Here is a 22,787-nt window from a genome sequence, read left to right as displayed (position 1 = left end):
AGTATTATTTCAGTTATTGATTAAATAATTTCTTGCAGAACATGTAGTCATGCTATGACATAATTAAAGTATGCTGTCTTAATAAATGCAAAAAGGAAATATCCAAGCTAGACCACACATATGTTGAGTTTCTGTCTAACACGAAAATCGGACCTCAAGAGACTCACGGAAATTCAGAAATTGGTATTTATTTGTTTATTTTTATTATGTTTTTCAGACAAGTTAACAACTTGCTGTACAAGTTTCAACACCTGTTGTTAGCTAATTAAACATACCGATCAGATTTCTCCTCTGTAAAAAAATATATATTTCTAAATTCATTAATCAAGAACTTTTCATAAGCTATAAATCATTTATGAACATATTAATTAACCACCAATAATTAATTCCAAGATACATTTCAGAAACTGGGTAAGAATGGAAACTTAGTCATAAACATTACTTTAAAAGGTCAATAAATTCAATAGTTTTGGGCCAAAGTCTCAAAGTCTCCATAAGTTAGCCAAACGTTGTAAAGCCGTATTAGGATAAGAAATGACGTAAAATGTTGTAATGAAAGATAACAGTGAAAATCCCATTTTCACAATCAGCTGTCCGTTTAAATCTGTAGCCTGATTATATAATGACCATAATAACGCACTTTTGCCATTTCATGTTTCAATCGCAAGAAAAAGTCGCTTCCTGTTGGACGAAACCAAATCAGCTAGGAGGCGTGATCAACAAAACACTTCACGTAGGATTCACAAAACAGGCTGCGAACATTAACATGAATAAAACAAACGTTTTAAAATTAATTTGATAGTTTTTTGGATTATGTAAAATTGTACAGTTATTAATGAGCAGAAAGGAGCAAAACTTAACCGTACACACCTCTGAAGTAAAGGAGTCGGCCGGAAACGGGAGGACAGTCCTTACTTTTTATTGGCTGAAAGTTCCCCGCGAAATCTACGTCAGCAGCAGATTCGCGCCACAACTGCGGCACTCGGACATACACAAAAGTGGTAAGAAAATCAGTAATTCTTCAAGTTAATCCTTGTTAAATCGGTAGGTAGCTTTTCAGTAACTGTACGCTTTGGCAAACAAGCTCATCTTAATTGCGAGCAAATGTTTGGGTTTTGTTTTTATTTAAGTCACATTTAACTCGCAGATCCAGTGAAATCCAACAGGCAGGGAGGTTCATTATTGTCTGTGCAGCCACATGTCAAATGGTGTCCAAAGTTAGCATAAGTGGCTCTAAAACTAACGGATGAGCATAGAACACCTTTTATTGAAGGAAAATGTTAACGTGACCAGATAAGTTGAGTCTGTTAATGAAGTTTGTAGGTCATTTTTGCCGCTAAGCGAGATTTTTCTGACTGTCGTGGTTTGACACTGCAGAGTTCTGTGTAGTTGTCTGACAATCAAGCGATTTCTATTTGAACCGGCCACCAATAGGAACCAGTAATAAACTGCCTACAGTTTAACCAAAACTCTCAGCATGTCAACTTGTTACTATTTAAAGTAAAAACTAAATTCTGAAAGTATTTGGTTGAATGTTAATTTAATTGGATTTAAGGAAATATCAACATGATGACTCCAACGCGTAGAATGGAGAAATTGTACAGAAACTGTTGGCAGTTTTTGATTATTTTTTTACGAAGCTTCTTTCATCCAAACAAAACATGCATCGTGAAAAGAAATGTATTGATCAAGTCTGAACATAAAAACGCTTAAATCACCCTAAGTCTTGTTTTTTGTCATGCAGATATCCCATCAGCCATGTCTTCCCCTGCATCGACTCCTGGTGGCCGCAAACGTGGAAGGAACACCAACCCTTCCACTCGTACGCTCATTTACATGTTCATCCCTGTGATGTGATTTATTGTTGTGAAGCATGCTTTGTTTACTTTGATGTTCTGTGTAAATCTCAGCGCTTAGGGAGGACCCAACCTCGCCTCCCTCTCAGCGACGCAGAGGTCAGGACTCCTCCACTGGTGACCTGATGCCTATGCCCACCTCTCCAGCCACAGACATGGCCAGTCCTGCAGCTCAGCAAGACACCTCCCTGTTCTCGAGCCCGCGGCCTTCAGGTATTTCATAGTTTTATTCTTTATGACCTTTTATAGAATAAAACTGAAATGAGATTATTAATCTGTTTGATGGGATTGCTACAGTTCTGCCTAATGAAGTGGACATGAGCTCCCCTCTGATGTATGGGACCCCGAGCTCCAGGGTCGAAGGGACCCCGCGCAGTGGAGTGCGTGGAACACCGGCCAGACAACGACCTGATCTGGGATCAGTCAGGAAGGCTCCTCAAGTTGATCTTCATTCTGATGCAGTCAGTAGAAGAGCAAGTTTAATGTTTTCAAATCCAGCCTGAAAACAGAGAATCTAAACATTCATTTTTATTTTTCAGCCAAGTGCAGATGGTGTTGCAGCAAATGAACCAAATGCAGCCCAGAGTCTGGTGATCTGGGGGACTGATGTCAACGTGGGAACCTGCAAGGAGAAGTTCCAGGTATGACCGTAACTGATATGTGATGTCTTTTTATTAGAACAAGTCTTTATGATCTTTTTGTGCTTTCAGAGGTTTCTGCAGCGGTTCATCGACCCAAATTCTACTGAGGATGAGAACGCTGGTCTGGACTTAAATGAGCCTTTGTACATGCAGAAGCTGGAAGAGGTACTCGCTGGTTCTACCGTGATCCTGCAGATCGTGTTCAGGTATTAACTTTCATGTCTTCGTCTCTCAGATCAGCGTTGTGGGTGACCCCGTGATAAACGTCAACTGCCAACATGTGCAGTCCTTTGACGCAGACCTGTACAGGCAGCTCATCTGCTACCCACAAGTATGGTAGTTCCGTTTAAACTTTAAAAATGAGAAAAAGTAAATTATTAAAGTGGGAAACATCCTGTTGTGTATTTTTTTGCAGGAAGTTATCCCGACCTTTGACATGGCCGTCAATGAGCTTTTCTTTGAGCGTTTCCCAGATTCCATTCTGGAGTACCAGATCCAAGTTCGCCCCTACAACGCCCTGAAAACCAGAAACATGAGGAGTCTGAACCCAGAAGGTGTGTGTGTGTGTTCATTAATTCAGGCCCAGATGAGCACATGCAAAACCTCCCATCCCATATTTTGTGTGGGGTTTCTGTGAACACTAACGCTTGTCGCCCCCACAGACATCGATCAGCTAATCACCATCAGCGGCATGGTGATCCGCACCTCGCAGCTCATCCCAGAGATGCAGGAGGCCTTCTTCCAGTGCCAGGTGTGCGCCTTCACCGTCCGCATGGAGGTGGATCGCGGCCGCATCGCCGAGCCGGGCGTGTGTCGCCACTGCAACAACACCCACAGTCTGGCGCTGATTCACAACCGCTCGGTCTTCTCTGACAAACAGATGGTGGGAGTTTGATGCTTCATGGTGACATCATCATCTGAATGTGGCAGGTGGTACTTAGTGATGCGTTGACAGATTCTGACATCTGTTCATTCACTGATCTTTGCAACAGATCAAAATTCAGGAGTCTCCCGAAGACATGCCGGCCGGGCAGACGCCTCACACCACGGTTGTGTACGCTCACAATGACCTGGTTGATAAAGTTCAGCCTGGAGACAGAGTAAACATCACCGGTAAGACCTCGAACTCATCCCTGCAGGAATAAACGTCACAATAATTCCCTTGGAACATTCAACCTGAGAAGATCAGTTCACATTTCACTTGAGTGCATCGACTTTTTAAGGCTCTGATCTCTTTGTGGGAATTTTGAACCGGTGCTTGTTCCAACTCTTGTCACCTTTGTCTGTCCAGGTATCTACAGAGCGGTCCCGATGCGCGTGAACCCACGTCAGAGCAACGTAAAGTCGGTCTACAAGACCCACATAGATGCCATCCACTTCCGCAAGACAGACGAAAAGCGTCTGCACGGTCTGGACGAAGAAGCCGAGCAAAAACTCTTCACGGAGAATCGTGTGCAGACCTTAAAGGAGCTGGCGGCCAAGCCGGACGTCTACGAACGTCTGTCCTCTGCCCTCGCACCGAGCATCTATGAACATGAGGACATCAAAAAGGTGAACAGTTGGTCAGGGTGTTCTTTTTCCATCGCTCGTCATGAGTCTGAATAGGAATACTTGCTGCTTATTTGCAGCAGCAGGTTATAAATGCAAAGAATAGGTGTTTGAATGCATTCCTCAGTATCAGTTAGCACCCTGCCCAATAGGGACGTCCTAATTATTGTGTAATTTGTGTATTTAAATAAATTTAACCCCCACCTTCTTGGCTCCAGGGCATCCTGTTGCAGCTGTTTGGCGGCAGCCGTAAAGACTTCAGCCAGACGGGCCGGGGACACTTCCGTGCCGAGGTAAACATCCTCCTCTGCGGAGACCCCGGCACCAGCAAGTCTCAGCTGCTCCAGTACGTCTACAACCTGGTGCCCCGTGGCCAGTACACGTCGGGGAAGGGCTCCAGCGCTGTGGGTCTCACCGCCTACGTTATGAAGGATCCGGAGACCAGGCAGCTGGTCCTGCAGACCGGAGCCCTGGTGCTGAGCGACAACGGCATCTGCTGCATTGACGAATTTGACAAGATGAGCGACAGCACGCGCTCCGTGTTGCACGAGGTCATGGAGCAGCAGACCCTCTCTATTGCCAAGGTGTGTTTGGCAGATTTTAATGTGTAGAAGAATTTCTATGTAATGTCTTCAGAAGGCATTAAGATATGTGTGCGTTTTCAGGCTGGAATCATCTGCCAGCTGAACGCCCGTACGGCGGTGCTGGCAGCTGCAAACCCGGTCGAATCCCAGTGGAACCCCAAAAAGACCACAATCGAGAACATCCAGCTGCCTCACACCCTGCTGTCAAGGTACTGAAGAGTGATCGGATCAGACGTTAAAGAGCTTTTACGCTACTGTCACTTAAACTTTGTTCTGTTTGGTTAGATTTGACCTGATCTTCCTGATGCTGGACCCCCAGGACGAGGCCTACGACCGCAGGCTGGCGCACCACCTGGTGTCCCTGTACTACCAGAGCGAGGAGCAGATGGAGGAGGAGTTCCTCGACATGGCCGTCCTGAGGGACTACATCGCGTACGCACGGACCTACATCAACCCGAGACTGAGCGAGGAAGCCAGCCAGGCCCTAATCGAGGTTTTCTGAATAATTTTAATCAACTTTACCTAACTGTAAATCTCTTTGTTGCTGATCTGTTGTTGTGTTTTTTTGGGGGGGTTTAAGGCTTACGTTGATATGAGGAAGATCGGAAGCGGTCATGGGATGGTGTCCGCCTACCCCAGACAGCTGGAGTCGCTGATTCGTTTGGCCGAGGCACACGCTAAAGTTCGCTTCTCAGAAAAGGTGGAGACCATCGACGTGGAGGAGGCCAAGCGGCTGCACAGAGAGGCCCTGAAACAGTCGGCCACCGACCCAAGAACAGGCTTTGTGGACATCTCAATCCTCACCACAGGTATGCAGCAAGCACCCATCTCATATATATATATATAAATATGTTTTTTTTATCTTTTAGTCATTTCAGAGTCTTGTTTTTCCTGATGTACAGGGATGAGCGCCACTGCCCGCAAACGTAAGGAGGAGGTGGCTCAAGCCCTGAAGAAGCTGATCCAGGCCAAAGGAAAGACGCCGGCCCTGAAATACCAGCAGCTGCTCGATGATCTCAGAGGACAGTCTGAAACGGTAAACCTTTCTGCTACTTTCAGTCTGGATGGGTTGTTTTTAAACTCTAAATAATCTCTAACTTCGTCTGTGTTCACAGGCAATCACTAAAGAGCTGTTCGACGAGGTGCTCCGAGCCCTGGCAGACGATGACTATTTGACGGTCACTGGAAAAACCGTCCGTCTTCTTGCTTGAGTCACATCCTGTCTTTTGTCCATGTCCTTTTTGGACTGTAAAACCTTTTGTGTAATTAAAGAAATGTTTGTTTTTGGGGACAGTTAACAAGACTTGTGAGTTCTTTGTGAGGAGCTAATGTCATTTTGTAATTTAAAATGAAGACGTGGGTCAAAATATTCACATAGATACAGATATTTGAAATAATGTTGAAGTTTTTTTGTTAACTTTTTTTCTGGACTTATGCTTGCTCTTTTTGTGCGTCTGTGATGTTATATGGAGTTAAAATGTAGCTTGCATTGATTTCATGCTGATGAATAAAAATGTTGCTAAGTCAAAATGTTCTTTTTGGTTATTTATTCACTTCTTACAGTTTGTTTTTATTTTTTACATTAGTATTTATGGTGAAGTACTGCCACATCATCACAACTTAAGTAGTTTGAGTCATCCTTTCATTGAAAATACACTTACTTTTTTATGGCATGATGGCACTCTACATTTGTTTTATAGACTAAGGATTTATTCTGCCTTGAGGTGTTCCTAATACAGAATGAGTTAAGTGTTGGGTGACCAGGAGACTTTCTATTTAGGATTCAGACATTTTCACAAAACTAGTGACTAAACGAGAAACTTCTGTTTTCTTTCCTAGACATACTTATTCAATTTTTATATCTCTTTTTGTCTAAAACTACATCAGAAAGGATGTATTGTTGAAAATGATACACCCACGCAACAAGAATTATAATACAAACAGGAAGTATTCAGTGCAACAAAGTAATTCTAAAGCTACTTTCATGACTCTAGTTTTTAAATGTTTGCTTTGTTATTTTGTTTTGTTCTAAATGTTTCTGTTTTAAAATGAGACCACGCAGAGTCACGTTTTGTCCGACACCCGCATGTTTTTATTGTGTCTATGTGTTTAGCAGAGCAGCTAGCACTTGCAGTTCGGCCGCAGCGGGGCGCTGCCGCACGCTCTGTTTTAACCGCTCTCATGTCACACCTCTGTGTGCTTCTGGACTGGATAGAAGAAGATGGCGGCCTCCTCAGGTTTGTGTGCTTTCTCACATTTAAAGGGACTCAAATAGCAGCCGAAGCTCCCACTCGTGTTTTAATTTCGCTGGTAGACAAAGGGAATTATCAATACGGCGCAAGTTTATAATCGCCATCACCTTAAATTTTCTCATGAGCACGCCGTTTCGGTGGATCGCTGCCTGAGCTCTGCGGGATGCATCTATGTCGTGGAGCTAAAGTAAGGCCAGTCGGTAGCTAGTGGTGAGTTAGCCGAAAACCACTGTGTCGTTAGAGAGATGAAAAAGAAAAACTCCATTGTTGTATGTTTTTCTTCAATCCATAATAAAGTTCTAGTGTTATTATGCTGCTTTAAGAATATTTACAGGGCGGGCTGATGAATGAAGACCAAAAGTAGCTACAAACCCTCCTAGCTAGCATAGCTAATTTAGCGACTAGAATATTCCATCACCGCACTGGCCAGATCCGTGTTTCCCGGCTGTATAGTCATTTTATTAGTTTAGTTTAACTCAAAACAATTGAGTGAAATCCGTATTTGTGCGATGTGGTGACCATTATTTAGCAGTTTTGAGAAAATGGCGAATAAATTGTAAAATATTCGTGACACATTGCACGCGTATTGACGGAAATGTTTATGTGGAAACCAGTCCGCTGTTTTTATTCGCTCTACTTCTGGTTTTAATCCTTAATAAAGTCCATTGTTGGTGAAGTGTTTAACGGTATTTGGTGGGAACCTAAACAATGTTTGGGTGGGTGAAATTTCGCAGCTAATGCAGATGGCACGCGTTGTTTCAGCAAGTAGTCGGAGCCCGCTTCTGCGTTATCGCGGAACGGGAAGCGTTGTTGCAAATAATTATTCGAAGTAGCCCAAATAAAACTTTTTTTTTTTACATTTAAATTTTTTCCCACCACGTTTAATTTTCAATTTCTTTGTTAAACGCATCGTGAACAACTATCACAAGAGGAGTTTTATTTTTTCGAACTGCATCGAGATGTATCTTGAAAGGGAGTTGCTGATCGAAACTACTCAGGTTAGGTTGGCGGGACCTGTCGAGTCAGTTTTGGCTTTAGTGCATTTCGCGTGGTGTTGCTATGGAATGCTTTTAGTTTCAGCGCCCTGAAATGTACCACGACACATATTTCAGATGTTTTCTTAAACGGTTGTTTGTAAAAACAAGGATTTGGGAGTATAAACTAGGTTATTCACAAGCTATAAAATGCATATAAACAGTGGTGAATGTGGACAAGGAGAATAACTATAAATGCGCCTTTTGGGCTTTGTTGCTATTTCCTTTTATTTGTTACCAGATGGATAATCATGTAGTTTTATGGTATACATTTAAGGTCAATTCCAATAATTTGGTAATGGAAATGAAATATTTTTTATTTATTTTTTACGACGTCTTAGTAAATTATTTGATTATACTTTCTGCTACTGCAGTCCTGCCTTTTGGCAGTTAAATGTGTTTCTAGAGTGTTCTGAATGAACCATTATTACAATTATGTATGTAGAAGTTTATGTAAGAAGACTTAAGTTTTATTCTAACAAGAACTTTTATATTCGGAAAAGGGTAGAATCCTCCGGGTCAGGGATGAGGTTCTGCCTCAAGTGGAGGAGTTTGAGTATCTCAGGGTCTTGTTCACGAAAGCTGGAGCGCGAGATCGATAAGCGCATTGGTGCTGCGTCTGCAGTAATGCGGGCGCTGTTCAGATCTGTAGTGGTGAGGAGCGAGCTGAGCTAGAAGGCAAAGCTCTCGATTTAGCGGTCAATCTACGTTCCAACCCTCGTCTATGGTCCCGAGCTTTGGTAAGTGACTGAAAGAACGAGATAGCGGATACAAGCGGCCAAAATGAGCTTTCTCCACAGGGTAGATGGGCTCTCACTTAGAGATGGGGTGAGAAGCTTGGTCATCCAGGAGGGGCTCAGAGTAGGTCCACTGCTCCTCCACATCGAGAAGAGCCAGTTGAATTGGCTCAGGCATCTGATTAGGATGCATCCTGGATGCCTCCCTGGTGAGGTTTTTTGGGCATGTCCAACCGGGAGGACGGCTAAAGGGGAGACCCAGGACACGTTTGAGGGGCTATGTCTCTCACCTGTCCAGGGAACACCTTGGGATTCCCCATGAAGAGCTGGCCCAAGTGGCTGGGGATAGGGACATCTGGGCCTCTCAACTTAAGCTGTTGCCCCGTGACCTGATTCGGATAAGCGGCTGAAACTGGTGCCCAGTATTATTTTCATCAAATTGGTAACTCCAGTTTTTATTGAGTAAAAAAGGTGAAATAAATGATCCTGCTTCTTTCAGTCTTTTGCCCCAGTCAGTGTTTTTAAAAACATGTTCCTTTCACTTCTTGTTTTTGTACAAAGTTGACATCCAAGATTTTACATTTAATTTGCAGCAGTGCTTATCCAACTACTTTCCTGTAGACTTCCACAACTCCTCAAGTCATACTTCATTTGAAGCTCATTGTGCATCATGGCAGGCTGCACAGCTAGTCTTCCAATAAAATAATTTACTCGATGCTGAACACCCACTAAAAACTTTTAACCTATTGTTTTTGTCATTCTTCAACTTGGCTGCTTCAGCAGTGGTCATAAGAGGACCGAAGGTTCCCCTGAGTCATTAATCAGATCTTATGGGACTGTGTACACGTGAGAATTAATTCTCGTGACTATTTCCAAACTCTTCTCAGCAATGCTGATTTGTTTCACTATCAGGTAGGATCAGATCTCTGATGCAAACGACTCGTGTCGGAGTATCAAGCTAAACGCGGAGCGACGGTTGTAATTTTACTGCAGCCCTCTGTCAAGTTACTGCCTGTATCAGTCAGTCTTGTTGTCACATGTTTCAGCCTCACACGTCACACGGATGTATTGTCTTTAAGACTCTGAAATGGTAACCAAATTTGAACTCGGTTGTGACAAAGCACTTTTTATAGTGTGTTCTTTTTGGCTGAGTTGCAGAAGTGGAATACACTGTTTTAATTTCACACCAACTACTGATTTCTTATTTTGGAATTATTTTTGACCAGTCTACAAATCTGAAAATAAACATTTAGTCTTTAAAATGTCAGAAATCATGAAGCAGCAGTCAGATCTATTCTCTTAATGCTTCAGACCAATGATTCCATACAGAACTGTCCAGTGCAACGATAAAGGATTATTGTAAATAGACTTTCATGCTTGTACTATGCAGCTCAGCCTTTATGTTTTACTCCTTGTTTTTGCAATAGCAGATTAAATGTTCTGGATAACTACACAGAAGCAGAAGAAATGTCAGGCTTTTGTTGTGCAGACGTACAACGTTCCAGCAGAGCGCATCCATCTGAATGTATTCTGTTCTGATTGATCCAGGAGTTAAAGTTCCACGCAATTTTCGCTTGTTGGAGGAGCTTGAGGAAGGCCAAAAGGGCGAAGGCGATGGCACAGTCAGCTGGGGCCTGGAAGATGACGAAGACATGACTCTCACACGGTGGACAGGCATGATCATTGGACCAGCCAGAGTGAGCAGGAGCATGTTCACCAATAACGGTCCACTTGTGATCATGTATTTAACACTAACCGATTCTTCTCCTGATTCCTTCTTTTCAGACCAATTACGAGAACAGGATATACAGTCTGAAAGTGGAATGTGGACCTAGATACCCAGAGACAGCACCGACTGTTAGATTTGTAACAAAAATTAGCATGAATGGGATAAATAATTCCAATGGGACGGTAAGATTTTACAAGAGAGTCGAGTTCAGATTATTTGATGCAACAAGTCAGTGATTGATTTATTGTTTTTCTTTGTTGTGCCCCTTAGGTGGATTCACGTAGCATACAAGTATTAGCAAAATGGCAGAATTCTTATAGCATTAAAATTGTTCTTCAAGAGTTAAGGCGTCTAATGATGTCCAAAGAGAATATGAAGCTTCCACAACCACCAGAAGGACAAACCTACAGCACTTAATCGTCATGGATTGTTTCGACCCTCTGTCTTAAACCTTTACTCTCTTAGAAATAATGTGTAAAGTCATCAAGAGGCTCACTTCGCACAGCATCATCTACAAGAGCAAGATTGGACTTTCTTCTTACATAGCTCATTGAAAAGAGAAATCTCCCTGCAGTTAAGCACTGAATAGATAGTAATGACTTCAAGATCACAGTTATTTGCCTTTTATTAGTTTTAAATGACATTTATGTTTGACCTGTTCCAGCTTGAGTAGGCTTGAAGAGGGAAGCATGATGCCACACAGGTTGTACCAATTCCCAATTGTATTTTCAAATGAAAGCAACACAGTCACTGAAGTAAATGACAAGCTGGGAGTCTGGAGGCATGTTCTGTGACTAATACCTAGTCAAAGAGAAGCAAAGTTAACTAAAAAGTCCACAGGTTTATTGAAATATCCAAATATGTGAACCTGTTGCTGTAGTTTTAAAAGTAGTGTCACACGGTTAGAGGGTTATTTTTTTTTATGAAGATAAATATATATAATCTGTCTTTGACACAAGTATGTTTTTGTTCTGCGGCTCTTTGACATGTAACAGACGTTCAGTCCAGTTTTGTTCTGAATCCTTGCATTTAACTTCTAGTGAAAATGGCAGGTGTCTGAACTTGTGATTTTTCTGAAATTAAAATCACTGCGATGAAATGTCTGTTTTGACTCCATGTGTAACCCTACATAGTTTCAGTGTTGGTCCACAAGAGGGTGTTCAGGGACAAGTTTCTCTGCAGCACTGTTTAAGCAAATCCGTAGAATACAGTAGGTTTTGAATGTAAACAGTCCCCTCGGGTTACCTCACCTGAGTCACTTTTGTCAGAATCGGAAACCCACATTGCCAGAGCAGGAAACAAAGTGCTAAACACCGGTAACCGTTTTCTTGGTCCAAATGCAGACACACCCCATGCCTCTTTGAGGCCCTAAGCAGAAATAAGCCAAGTCATCATAAGCTATCACACACGCTGCTCCCAAAAAAATAAAGGGAGCATATATAAGGCATTGCAGATCTGAATGAATGAAATATTTATTAAATACTTTGTTCTTAAAATAGTTTAATGTGCTGATGAAATTAAATTGATCAACTCATGGAGGTCTGGATTTGGAATTAAAGTGGAAAAACACATTGCAGGCTCTAGTGCATGTGTGGCCTCCACGTGCCTGTACAGGTACATTAGGCCAGTAAATTAGAATATCATCAAAAGGTTGAAAATATTTCAGTAATTCCATTCAAAACGTGAAACTTGTACATTATATTCATGCAATGCACACAGACCAATGTATTTCCAATGTTCATTACATTTAAATTTGATATTCATAAGTGACAACTAATGAAAACTCCAAATTTGGTATCTCAAAAAATTAGAATATTCTGAAAAGGCTGAATATAGAAGACACCTGCTGCCACTCTAATCAGCTGATTTACTCAAAACACCTGCAAAGGCCCTTAAAAGGTCCCTCAGTCTTGTTTTGAAGGCACCACAATCATGGGGAAGACTTCTGACTTAACAGCTGTCCAAAAGACAATCATTGACACCTTGCACAAGGAGGGCAAGACACAAAAGGTGATTGCTAAAGAAGCTGGCTGTTCGCAGAGCTCTGTGTCCAAGCACATTAACAGACAGGCGAAGGGACGGAAAAAATGTGGTAGAAAAAAGTGTACAAGCTCTAGGGATAACCGCACCCTGCAGAGAATTGTGACGACAAACCCATTCAAAAATGTGGGGGAGATCCACAAAGAGTGGACTGCAGCTGGAGTCAGCGCTTCAAGAACCACCACGAGGAGACTCATGAAAGACATGGGATTCAGGTGTCGCATTCCGTGTGTCAAGCCACTCTTGAACATGAAACAGCGCAAGAAGCGTCTCACCTGGGCCAAGGACAAAAAGGACTGGACTGATGCTGAGTGGTCCAAAGTTATGTTTTCTGATGAAAGCAAGTTCTGCATTTCCTTTGGAAATCAAGGACCCAGAGTCTGGAGGAAGAGCGGAGAAGCACAGAATCCACGTTGCATGAGGTCCAGTGTAAAGTTTCCACCGTCAGTGATGGTGTGGGGTGCCATGTCATCTGCCGGTGTTGGCCCACTCTGTTTCCTGAGGTCCAGGGTCAATGCAGCCGTCTACCAGGAAGTTTTAGAGCACTTCATGCTTCCTGCTGCTGACCAACTTTATGGGGATGCAGACTTCACCTTTCAACAGGACTTGGCACCTGCACACAGTGCCAAAACCACCAGCACCTGGTTCAAGGACCATGGTATCCCTGTCCTTGATTGGCCAGCAAACTCGCCTGACCTTAACCCCATAGAAAATCTATGGGGTATTGTGAAGCGGATGATGCAATACGCTAGACCCAACAATGCAGAGGAGCTGAAGACGACTATCAGAGCAACCTGGGCTCTCATAACACCTGAGCAGTGCCACAGACTTATTGAGTCCATGCCACGCCGCATTACTGCAGTTATTGAGGCAAAAGGAGCCCCGACTAAGTATTGAGTGCTATACATGCACATTCTTTTCATGTTCATTCTTTTCAGTTGGCCAACATTAGAGAAACAAACATTTTTTCATTGGCCTTTAGAATATTCTAATTTTCTGAGATACCAGATTTGATGTTTTCATTGGTTGTCACCTATAAATATCAAAATTAAACGTAATAAACATCGGAAATACATTGGTCTGTGTGCATTGCATGAATATAATGTACAAGTTTCACGTTTTGAATGGAATTACTGAAATATTTTCAACCTTTTGATGATATTCTAATTTACTGGCCAGCACCTGTATGACCTCCATACAATGCCTGGGAATGGTCCTGATGAGGTGGTGGATGGTCTCCTGACGGATCTCCACCCAGACCTGGACTGAAGCATCCACCAACTCCTGGACAGTCTGGTGCAGCGTCACATTAAGTGGATGGAGAGAGACATTGTTGATTGTTCAGCCCATGGGAGGCTTGATAAAGGTTTTTCTGGAACTTCCTCCATAAACGACCGTGAAATACGAAAGAGGTGACTGCAGACGACGGAGAAAGCCTGGAATTCTGCAGCACGGTAAGTCCTTATGACTTAAGTATTTGTTAATTAGAGAAGATGTAAAAACACTCATCTGTATTTTTAAATCCAGAGTTGTGGTTTTTCTCATTCAGGTGTCTCAACCTGCAGTTCTTGAAACAAAGGGGCCTGTTAGATGGGAAAAAATGTATCCCCAGCAGATTTGTGAAAAAAAAAAAAAAAACAGGAGGCGACCAACGTTTTCCGTCATCCTAGAGCTCACACAGGCTTTAATAACTTCAATTTTTGTCTTCAATACAGATTTTAAGCTTCTCTCTAAACCTCCCCTCTGTGCTTTATATGGTAAAATGTTCATAAACTGGGAATTTCACCCACAAACTCTCAAAAGTGTACATGGCATCTTGATAGCGGACCATATTGTGTTTGTTTTTGCTACACAGCCACTCTCGCATGTGCACAAAGATGACAGAATATGTCAACAAAGATCCTCTACAGCAGTGGTCCGCAAATGGCGGCCTGCGGGCCCTCTCTTTGTTGCCCCCAAACCCCGCGTGCACCCCCCACCCCCGAGGCCGACCGGGAGATGTAGGATAGATAGAGCTGAGGAAAATAATCAATGCATGAGATGCAGGCGTAAACTATTCTGCATCATAGAAGAGTACCATAATCAATCATAGTGGAATGTAGTTTTGTTATTTTAACGGCGGCGCAGCATCCAGATCTGTCAGAGCGGTGTTCTCCACATTTACCGGGTAGGAAACTTTGGTCTGCCTTTATGTGGTACTGCAGGGCTGAGCGCTGGAGTTATAACCTGAGGCCGAACCCGAACTGAATCAGCCCGATCGGTTCTGTTGGATTTGGGCCGTGAATTATGTTAATTGAGCGGGTTGCCGCGCGGCGCGCTCGCTCGCTTGATCAGCGACTGAGGGAGAGAGACAGAGAGAGAGGGAGATTGTGTGCTCACACAAGAAAGAGGATCGGAGGACGCTCCTCCAAACGCGTTATTATTTTCATAAGTTCATTATTGTTTCTCCTGGAAACGCTCAGCCAAGAGTTGAGATGTCGGGAGATGCGGTCTTGGAGCGGGGTGAGTGACGGCGGCTGCAGCGTAACCTGTCTCTTATTTAGGGACACGAAGAAGTCAAAAGGACAGAGAAATAGAAGATAGAAGTTCTTCCACTTTATTCTTTTGTTTCATGATGATAAACTGATGTTAAATTCAGCTTAAAGAGAAACTGGGTTCATTTTAAGTTACAGGAGATCTTGTTTCCTATCTGCTCCTCCAGAGACAGCATGGACATGAGGGTTACATGGTGAGGGTCCCACAGGACAGGTTAGTGCAGTCACACAGCCCTAGCTGGGGGGGGGGGGGGGGGGGGGGGGTTTAGGCGCTGTTCTTCCTTATATTGCAAGCTTGTGTGTTATGTGCATTACAGCCAGCGATCCAAACAGCAGCAGCAGCAGTAAAATAAATACCATATACAGTTGAGGAAATGTTTAAGTACCTGAAGTGGTCGCTGCATAAGCCAAAACCTTTACTCTCGGGATCCCACAGTTTAATTTTAGCCTGGTCACTTGCGCATTTTATTTTTAACGCAAACCTTTGTTGTTTCCAACACTAACAAAACAAAAATGGACCCCCACCCAGAGGAGTGGGGATCATAAGCCTACAAGGGAGCCTCCTTAATCAAAGCTACGGGACAGAGCATCTGCGATGACGTTGTCTGACCCCTTCCTGTGCTGGATCTCAAGGGGGACTTCTTGTAGCAGCAACGCCCATCTCATCAGCCTCTGGTTGTGGTTGTACATCCGGTTCAGGAATACCAACGGGTTATGGTCTGTGAAAACAATAGTAGTGAATTGACTATTTCCAACGTAAACATGAAAATGCTGTAGAGCCCAGATGAGTGCCAACGTTTCCTTTTCGATGGTAGAGTAGTGTAGCTGCGCCTGGTTGAACTTCCGGGAAAAATAACAAACAGGGTGATCAAGCCCATTAGAATCCTCCTGGATCAGAACAGCTCCCGCACCGGCGTGGCTGGCGTCGACCTCCAGTTTAAACGGCCACGAGAGATCTGGGGCAGCTAGAATAGGAGCACAGCATAGCAGAGTTTGCAAGGAAACAAAAGCGGTTTGACATTCCAGAGTCCACGAAAAGGATTTGTGTACTGAGCATGTTTGTGAGGGGCTGAGCAACCACAGAGAAGTTGCGACAGAAGCACCTATAAAATCCTGCTATGCCTAAGAACCGTTGGAGCTCGCGACCGGTGGATGGAGGAGGAAAAGACACCATGGCCTGGATCTTGTCAGTTAGGGCTCTTAAGCCCCATTCCCACCTGTACCGGGTCGGCCCGGGCCGGGTAGCGTAGGTTGTTTACATATCTGGGTGGCCTGGTATTTTTCCGGGCCAACCAAGGCTCATTCTCAGCCCTCTTCTCGAGGGGGTCTGCTTCAGGCCGACCAGGGCCAACACACCCACTGCTGACAGCAAATTCACACCTTCCATTAGAGCAAGCCTCTGATTGGTGGGTAGAATCAGCCCACATGAGCTTACGGCAAGGATGTGTGGAATCAACTGGGCCAGGCTGGGGCCGACTGGGGCTACCCGGCCCGGGCCGACCCGGTACAGATGGGAATGGCCCATTACTTTCCTATGGCCGACTTCCTTCCCCAAGTAGCGAACAGTGGCTTTAACGAACTCACACTTATCTAGATTTAAAGTGAGGTTGGCTGATTTTAGACGCTCGAAGACATGTTGCAGAACCTGGATATGATGATCCCAGGATGAAGTGTAAATCACAACGTCATCCGGATAAGCGCTACAGTTAGGAACGCCACCCAGAACTTGATTCACGAGCCTCTGAAATGTAGCGGGCGCATTTCTAAGACCAAACGGCAACACTGAGTACTGTAAGAGGTTATCAGGAGTCACAAATGCAGAGACCTTGGAAGCAAAAGGGGTTAATGGGACTTGCCAATAACCTTTTGGAAGGTCAAGTCTGGAAACAAAAGAAGCGTTTCCTACACTGTCCACGCAGTCATCAATACGAGGCAAAGGGAACGAATCAGGAATGGTGGCAGCATTTAATTTACGGTAGTTTGTGATGAACCGATACGTACCACCAGGTTTGTTTTCTAGCAAACAAGGCTCCATGAGCTAGTACTAGGTTTGGCTAGGCTGTTTTCGAGAAGGTAGTTTACCTCTTGTTTCATGAGCTCACGTTTATGAGGACTGGATAGATAGGGGTGTATCCGTACAGGAGTTGGATCTGAAAGAGCGATGTCATGAGTTATAAGATGAGTCTGTGAGGGGACATCGGAAAATAGCTCTGGAAAAGAGCAGATTAGGTCCTGTAATTCTCCCTGCCGAGAAGGAGAGAGATATTTCAGACCATTTGACAGGTTTTTAAGGGCTTCGGAACCGCACAGACGAGGTGTAATTGGAGGACCCCTAGTAATGACATGTAAGTCATCCGATCTATCATCGGGTCAAGTCTGGAAACAGAAACTATGGGCGGCACCAACACAGGACTGAGAGGGAAGTGATTCTCTCTCACAGAATAGTTTGAGTCGATTTATGTGGCAGACTTTTGTCTTTCTATGCATAAGAGGGATTTTTAGCACATAGTTGCGTGTGTTGAAGCAAGATGGCGCCCATGAGTGGCTGTGCGTCTGCTAGGCTCCTGGTCTGTTTTGGTTATTTGTTGTTTTTTATTGTTTTTTGTCTATCTGGTGCAGAGTCCCTGCTAACATATGATCGAGACTTACTGTTGTCGATCAGGTCCGCGATGATCAACCTCCAGAACTTTGTTTAAGAGCAAAACATCACAACATCATTCAGACTTGCTTCTCCAGATACGAGAGTTCTGATGACAACATCACTCACACATACACCGTTCATCTCACATCTCATTCACACCAAGATCCATCCATTCACTTACAATTTAAAGTTAGTATTGTTTAAAATTGTTTAGAAATAAATCTTCTTAAACGTTTTAAAGGTGACTCTCTCTTCTCGTCTCTCAGTTAATACAAAGTGTTACATAATCCCTGCAATAAAAAGTTCCAATCTTCTGGTTAAAAGTACCCAAAGATCCATAAGATTGATTTCATATTTAATATGGAATCTCATGTCTTATGGCTCATTAAATAGATGTAAAATTAACCCTTTACACTGATGACATGATCATAGCAGCGGAAACAGAATCTGAACATGACAACATCTTACAAAAGGTCATGGAGAGGGTGAAAGATGTGAATGTGAGGTTCAACAAGGATAAGATCCAGTTCAAAGTGGACACTGTGAAATTCATGGGGCACATCATCACAGCGGCATGTCAGAAAGCCGATGACACAAAGATCAAAGCCATCGTTGACATGCCCACTCCAGAGGACAAGCAAAGTCTCCAACGTTTTCTAGGAATGACCACGTTTTTGGCACAATACATTCCAAATGAGGCAACACTCACGGCATCATTAAGAGAGCTACTAAAAAAGAACACTGTCTGGCAGTGGCAACCACACCACAGTGAGGCGCTGCAAACACTCAAGACTGCCCTCACACAGGCACCCGTTCTAAACTTCTTTGACAGCAAGAAACCCTCTACAAGCCGATTCCTCAAAGGATGGACTGGGAGCATGCTTGCTACAAGAAGGTCACCCTGTGTGCTACGCATCTCGAGCATTAACAGACACTGAGAAAGGATATGCACAAATAGAAAAAGAGTTGTTGGCAATAGTGTTTGCCACTAGAGATTTCACCAATATGTGTATGGAAGGCCACTGATGGTTCAGTCAGATCACAAACCTCTTGAAGTGATCATGCACAAACCGCCATGCAAAGCCCCAGCACGGCTGCAAGGAATGCTACTTCAACTACAGAGGTACGATCTCACTGTGACATACACACCTGGCAAACAGATGCACATTGCAGATACCCTCTCGCGTGCCACTACAAACAGTGCAAATGTTTGTAGTGATGAGAATCTCTGTGAAGAGAGAGTTATATATGCTTTGGAGACAACAGATGCTTTAAGTGAAGAGACCCTCAACCAGCTGAAAATGGCGACAGCAGCGGACAAAGTGCTACAGGCTGTGCGTGAAAAACACATGAACGGCTGGCCCACAAAGAGGAGAAATTTGGATAGGACACTCCACAGCTACTGGCCAATGAGACAAGATATTAGCATCCACAAAGACATCGTTATGTGTGGGAACAAAATCATGATACCACAAAACTTCAGGAATGTAATCTTGGAAAAGCTGCACATTGCACATCAGGGAGTACAACGCACTAAGTCTAAAGCACACAAAGTACTGTACTGGCCAGGGATGGGACATGACGTTCAGAACATGGCCGAGAAATGCTCACAGTGCCAACAAATGCAACCAAAGCAACAGGTTGAACCGCTTGTTCCCCATTCGATCCCAGAGCTACCATGGATGAATTTGGGATTGGACATTTTTGAGTTGCATGGTCAGTCATACTTGCTGCTAGTGGACTACCTGACCAAATATCCAGAGGTACTGAACCTTTCTGACAAGACGGCTTGCACAATAATACAAAGGATGAAATCTGTATTTGCGAGACATGGGATCCCCAAGGAGATTGTGAGTGATCATGTTCCTTTTGCGAGTCATGAGATGAAATCATTTGCAACAAAGTGGGAAATAAAGCTTACTTTCTCCAGCCCAGGTTTTCCATCTCAAATGGAATGGCTGAGAGAGCCATAAAGACGGTCAAACATGCTCTGAAGAAAGCATTGCAAACTGGTACAGACCCACATCTGGTACTGCTGTCTCTGAGGAATACACCAATTACAGGACTGCACATGTCACCTGCACAAATGTTGATGGGAAGAGTCCTGTGCAGCACACTGCCATGTTCCAGTGCTGTGCTCCAACAATCATCCCTACATAACATCCATAACAAAAATAAGAGACATGCAGTTACGCCAGAAACAACACTTTGATAAACGTGCAAAAGCATTGCCAGCGTTATCCCCAGGTGACACCGTGCACATACACACACAGTGGGGATGGGAACCAGCAGTTGTTGTCCACCAAAGAAAGGAACCGAAATCCTACATGCTTCAAACCCCAAAAGAAAAGATGCTCAGGAGAAACAGCATGATTACACACGCATTTATATAGTTTATCAGAAAAAAAATTGTTGATTTGTGGGTGACTTGCCCTTTAATTATGTTAGAAAACAGAAAAGAAAAGAAAAGAAAAGAAAAGAAGGTAAACGGTGAGAGGAATTATAGGAAGTGAACAAGTAAAATGCAGTTGATAAGAGAATGTAATGTTTTGATGTTTGTTGAAATACCTAAATAGAACACAATGGCTGCAGAAAATACATATGTGAGTTAACGCTTAACAAAGTTAATGGATGGTTATAAGCTGAAGTTATTCTAAGCAAGTTTATTCTGGAAAAGAGGGATGCGGTGTATTGTACTGTAATGTACATGCTGTTATGACTGTGATCACTAGGGGGCACTAGTGTCACATGTGTGGTGTTACTGTTGGTGTTGAAGAGTTGAAGCGGAAAGTAAAAGTTGACTGGACCTAAACAGCTGTGTCTCCGTGTTTAATTACCTAGTAGAAAACCTCCAGCAGACATAAGAAGACCAGGTAACACTACATTCTTGGTTGAGGGTTTTGAAGATCTGGTTGTCTGAAAAACAAATTTAAAAATGTTTTTTTCTGATTTACAATCTGTTTCAGATTTTCAGCCTCTACATGAAAAAAAAAACCTGTTTTAAGCAAATTAATTATTTTTATTTGATATTGCAGCTTTGACACTTCTGGGCAATGGGGCTGCTAATAGGAGGAGTTATCCAAATGTTTATTTTTTCTTCTTCTCTAGTCTAGACTCTAGAGTAATAAAACCTTGTTTATATGACTATGCAATTGACTGTTTTAGTTTGTAAACTCAGCATGGGGGCTACTGTTACCTCTGAGGATGTGACTTTTTCAGTTTTTTTTCCTGCTTTCAGGTGCATTGTTTGGTTTTCCCACTTCTAATGGTGTGACCATGTGGATTTCACCAGTTGGTTTTATATTAAAATGTGTTGTTGAAGCCTGCCTTTGAATTTAAGCCTCAAAATGAAGATGTGACACTTTATTTTTGGTTGTATTTTGTAATGTAACAGGACAGTTTTAGTGATTAATTTTCCCATAATCCTGTCTAGGCTCAGATTATTGAAGAGGATTAATATGAGTTTATTCAGTGAACATTCAATCTCCTAGTAACAACCCTCAGGGTGTGATACTTGAATACAGTTTTGTGAGTAAATGCTGATCTTGATGGATCACAACTGTGGGCGACTTTGTAAACTGATGAGCTTTCTCCTTCCTTTTGGGTCACCTCCTTTGCGTCTTTTCCAAAGCAGAGGCTCGTCTCGAGGCAGAGTGAACATGCGTCTGCGGGCTGGTGCTGAATGTTGATGAATCTGAGCAGCAGTGCTGCTTTATTACACCACATTTACATGCATTCTCTCAATACAGCTGACTTGCATAAAAACAGAACTTTTCTGTTTGTTCTATTGAAACAAATTCTCCATTTACATGAAGAATTGTGAATAAACAAAGTGGAAAGAGAGTGCACTTGAATCAGTGTTTTGAACATTTGCATATCGAAAGTTATTATTTTTATTTTCAGCATGCATTTGCGTAACGTGACCTTTCATGTGTTGTGATTTTTTCATGTCGTGGATCCATCCTCTGTCCACTAGAGAGCGCTCCAACTCCATGCATGTCATGTTTTTTGGGGTTATTTTTGTGCAGAGGGCATGACTTGTCAGAAAAGGCAGTGACACTTGCAGCCTCCATTAGTGCATGCTGTCATCATATGTGTAGGGAGAGGGTGAGGTGGTTGATAGATCAGTTCTGGGTTTAACTATATCCTAAAAGAAAACTAGACAATTTGATATGTGTGTGTGTGTGTGTGGGGGGGGGGGGGGGGGCATCTTGGTGTGAGATGGGTCAGTGTTTGCTGTGGAGGATGACCTCACTCTTCCTCAGCTCAAGTGAGATGAGATTTGACTTTCAAGACGTGACAGTTAGTACACGGGCATGGCTACACTCTTTGTTTCCCCCCCTCCTGCTTCCCGTTGGAAGTCATGAATACACAATCAGAAGTGTTGCAGCCAGTTTCACTCTGCAGCTCAGTCATCCCTCAGGTTACACAGAATGACTTTTTTTATTCAGCTCATGACATGGTGGAGTGAGCCTCTGCTCATCCTGATTGCATTTTAGTCTCGTTTAAATAGGAGTAGGAAATCTCTTGACCTGCAGCCCCGTCCAGACTAACGTTTTAAACCTGCACTAAAGCAGCAACTGAGGACTCAATAAAGTCATATTTCTCTTATACACCTGTTTTATATTGGCGAATAGTAAAGACTTGTATTTCCCTCAGCTGGAAGGAGCTGAAGGCAGAAGGAGCACTTGAGTGATCTAGGGAGGGAAGGAATTTTGTTGGGGGGTGGTTGCATGCATCTCGCCTGCTGGCAGACTGCTGGAACCAGACCTCTGCTCCCTGAGCTCTCACCTTTTGCCCCAAGAGGCCAAAAGGCCGGGTCGTGTCTCTGTTGATACTGTAAAACGCTTTTGTCTTTTTTATGGCCACTGAAGGGAGACCCTCCATCTTGGTTAGAAACTACATTTCTTTCCATTCTAGGTTCTTGTCAGGATTGTCTCTTTTTAGGTTTGCAGTGATTCATGGTTTTTATTACAAATATAAATGATACTTGCTCAGACTTTAAAAGCAGAAAACATTAAACCCTTGTTGGCACTTATATCTTAAATTCTTTCGGTTTTCAAACTTTTTAGCTTCTTAACTACTGAATAATATGAAACATTGCTAAAAAGCCTAATAAAGAGGTGCATCATGATGACAAAAAAATGTGCCATCAGTAATATTTGACGTTCTGTGATCTCCGGAGGTCCTC

General features: G+C 43.2%; 2 protein-coding genes across 2 annotated transcripts; both read left to right on the top strand.

Moving 5' to 3' along the window:
* Positions 1 to 906: 906 nt before the first annotated feature.
* mcm4 (minichromosome maintenance complex component 4) lies at positions 907 to 6,028 on the top strand. Its single transcript, XM_015956740.3, has 17 exons — positions 907 to 1,001; positions 1,745 to 1,822; positions 1,911 to 2,069; positions 2,154 to 2,317; positions 2,396 to 2,497; positions 2,567 to 2,662; positions 2,733 to 2,828; positions 2,913 to 3,051; positions 3,160 to 3,380; positions 3,490 to 3,610; positions 3,789 to 4,048; positions 4,264 to 4,629; positions 4,711 to 4,838; positions 4,915 to 5,122; positions 5,210 to 5,438; positions 5,532 to 5,665; positions 5,745 to 6,028. Exons 2-17 carry the CDS (start codon positions 1,759 to 1,761, stop codon positions 5,838 to 5,840), a joined length of 2,583 nt encoding a protein of 860 aa, XP_015812226.3. The 5' UTR covers positions 907 to 1,001; positions 1,745 to 1,758; the 3' UTR covers positions 5,841 to 6,028.
* A 724-nt stretch (positions 6,029 to 6,752) lies between these two features.
* Positions 6,753 to 11,480, top strand: ube2v2 (ubiquitin-conjugating enzyme E2 variant 2). The gene is made up of 4 exons (XM_015956739.3): positions 6,753 to 6,866; positions 10,201 to 10,349; positions 10,438 to 10,563; positions 10,652 to 11,480. The coding sequence occupies exons 1-4, from the start codon at positions 6,851 to 6,853 to the stop codon at positions 10,796 to 10,798; spliced, it is 438 nt and encodes a 145-aa protein (XP_015812225.1). The 5' UTR covers positions 6,753 to 6,850; the 3' UTR covers positions 10,799 to 11,480.
* The last annotated feature ends 11,307 nt before the right edge of the window (positions 11,481 to 22,787 follow it).

This window comes from Nothobranchius furzeri, chromosome 11, assembly GCF_043380555.1.
Source record: "Nothobranchius furzeri strain GRZ-AD chromosome 11, NfurGRZ-RIMD1, whole genome shotgun sequence".
Classification (NCBI taxonomy): domain Eukaryota; kingdom Metazoa; phylum Chordata; class Actinopteri; order Cyprinodontiformes; family Nothobranchiidae; genus Nothobranchius; species Nothobranchius furzeri.
The sequence above is the reverse complement of the archived record's forward strand: the minus strand, read 5'-3'. Positions and strand labels throughout refer to the sequence as shown.

Bases quoted from the DNA above. Each gene is read 5' to 3' on its own strand.
- mcm4 (XM_015956740.3), top strand. From the start codon at position 1,759: ATGTCTTCCCCTGCATCGACTCCTGGTGGCCGCAAACGTGGAAGGAAC. The intron at 4,049-4,263 runs GTGAACAGTTGG...TCTTGGCTCCAG, and splicing joins AACATGAGGACATCAAAAAG to GGCATCCTGTTGCAGCTGTT. The intron at 4,630-4,710 runs GTGTGTTTGGCA...GTGCGTTTTCAG, and splicing joins AGACCCTCTCTATTGCCAAG to GCTGGAATCATCTGCCAGCT.
- ube2v2 (XM_015956739.3), top strand. The intron at 10,350-10,437 runs GTGAGCAGGAGC...CCTTCTTTTCAG, and splicing joins TGATCATTGGACCAGCCAGA to ACCAATTACGAGAACAGGAT. The intron at 10,564-10,651 runs GTAAGATTTTAC...TGTGCCCCTTAG, and splicing joins TAAATAATTCCAATGGGACG to GTGGATTCACGTAGCATACA.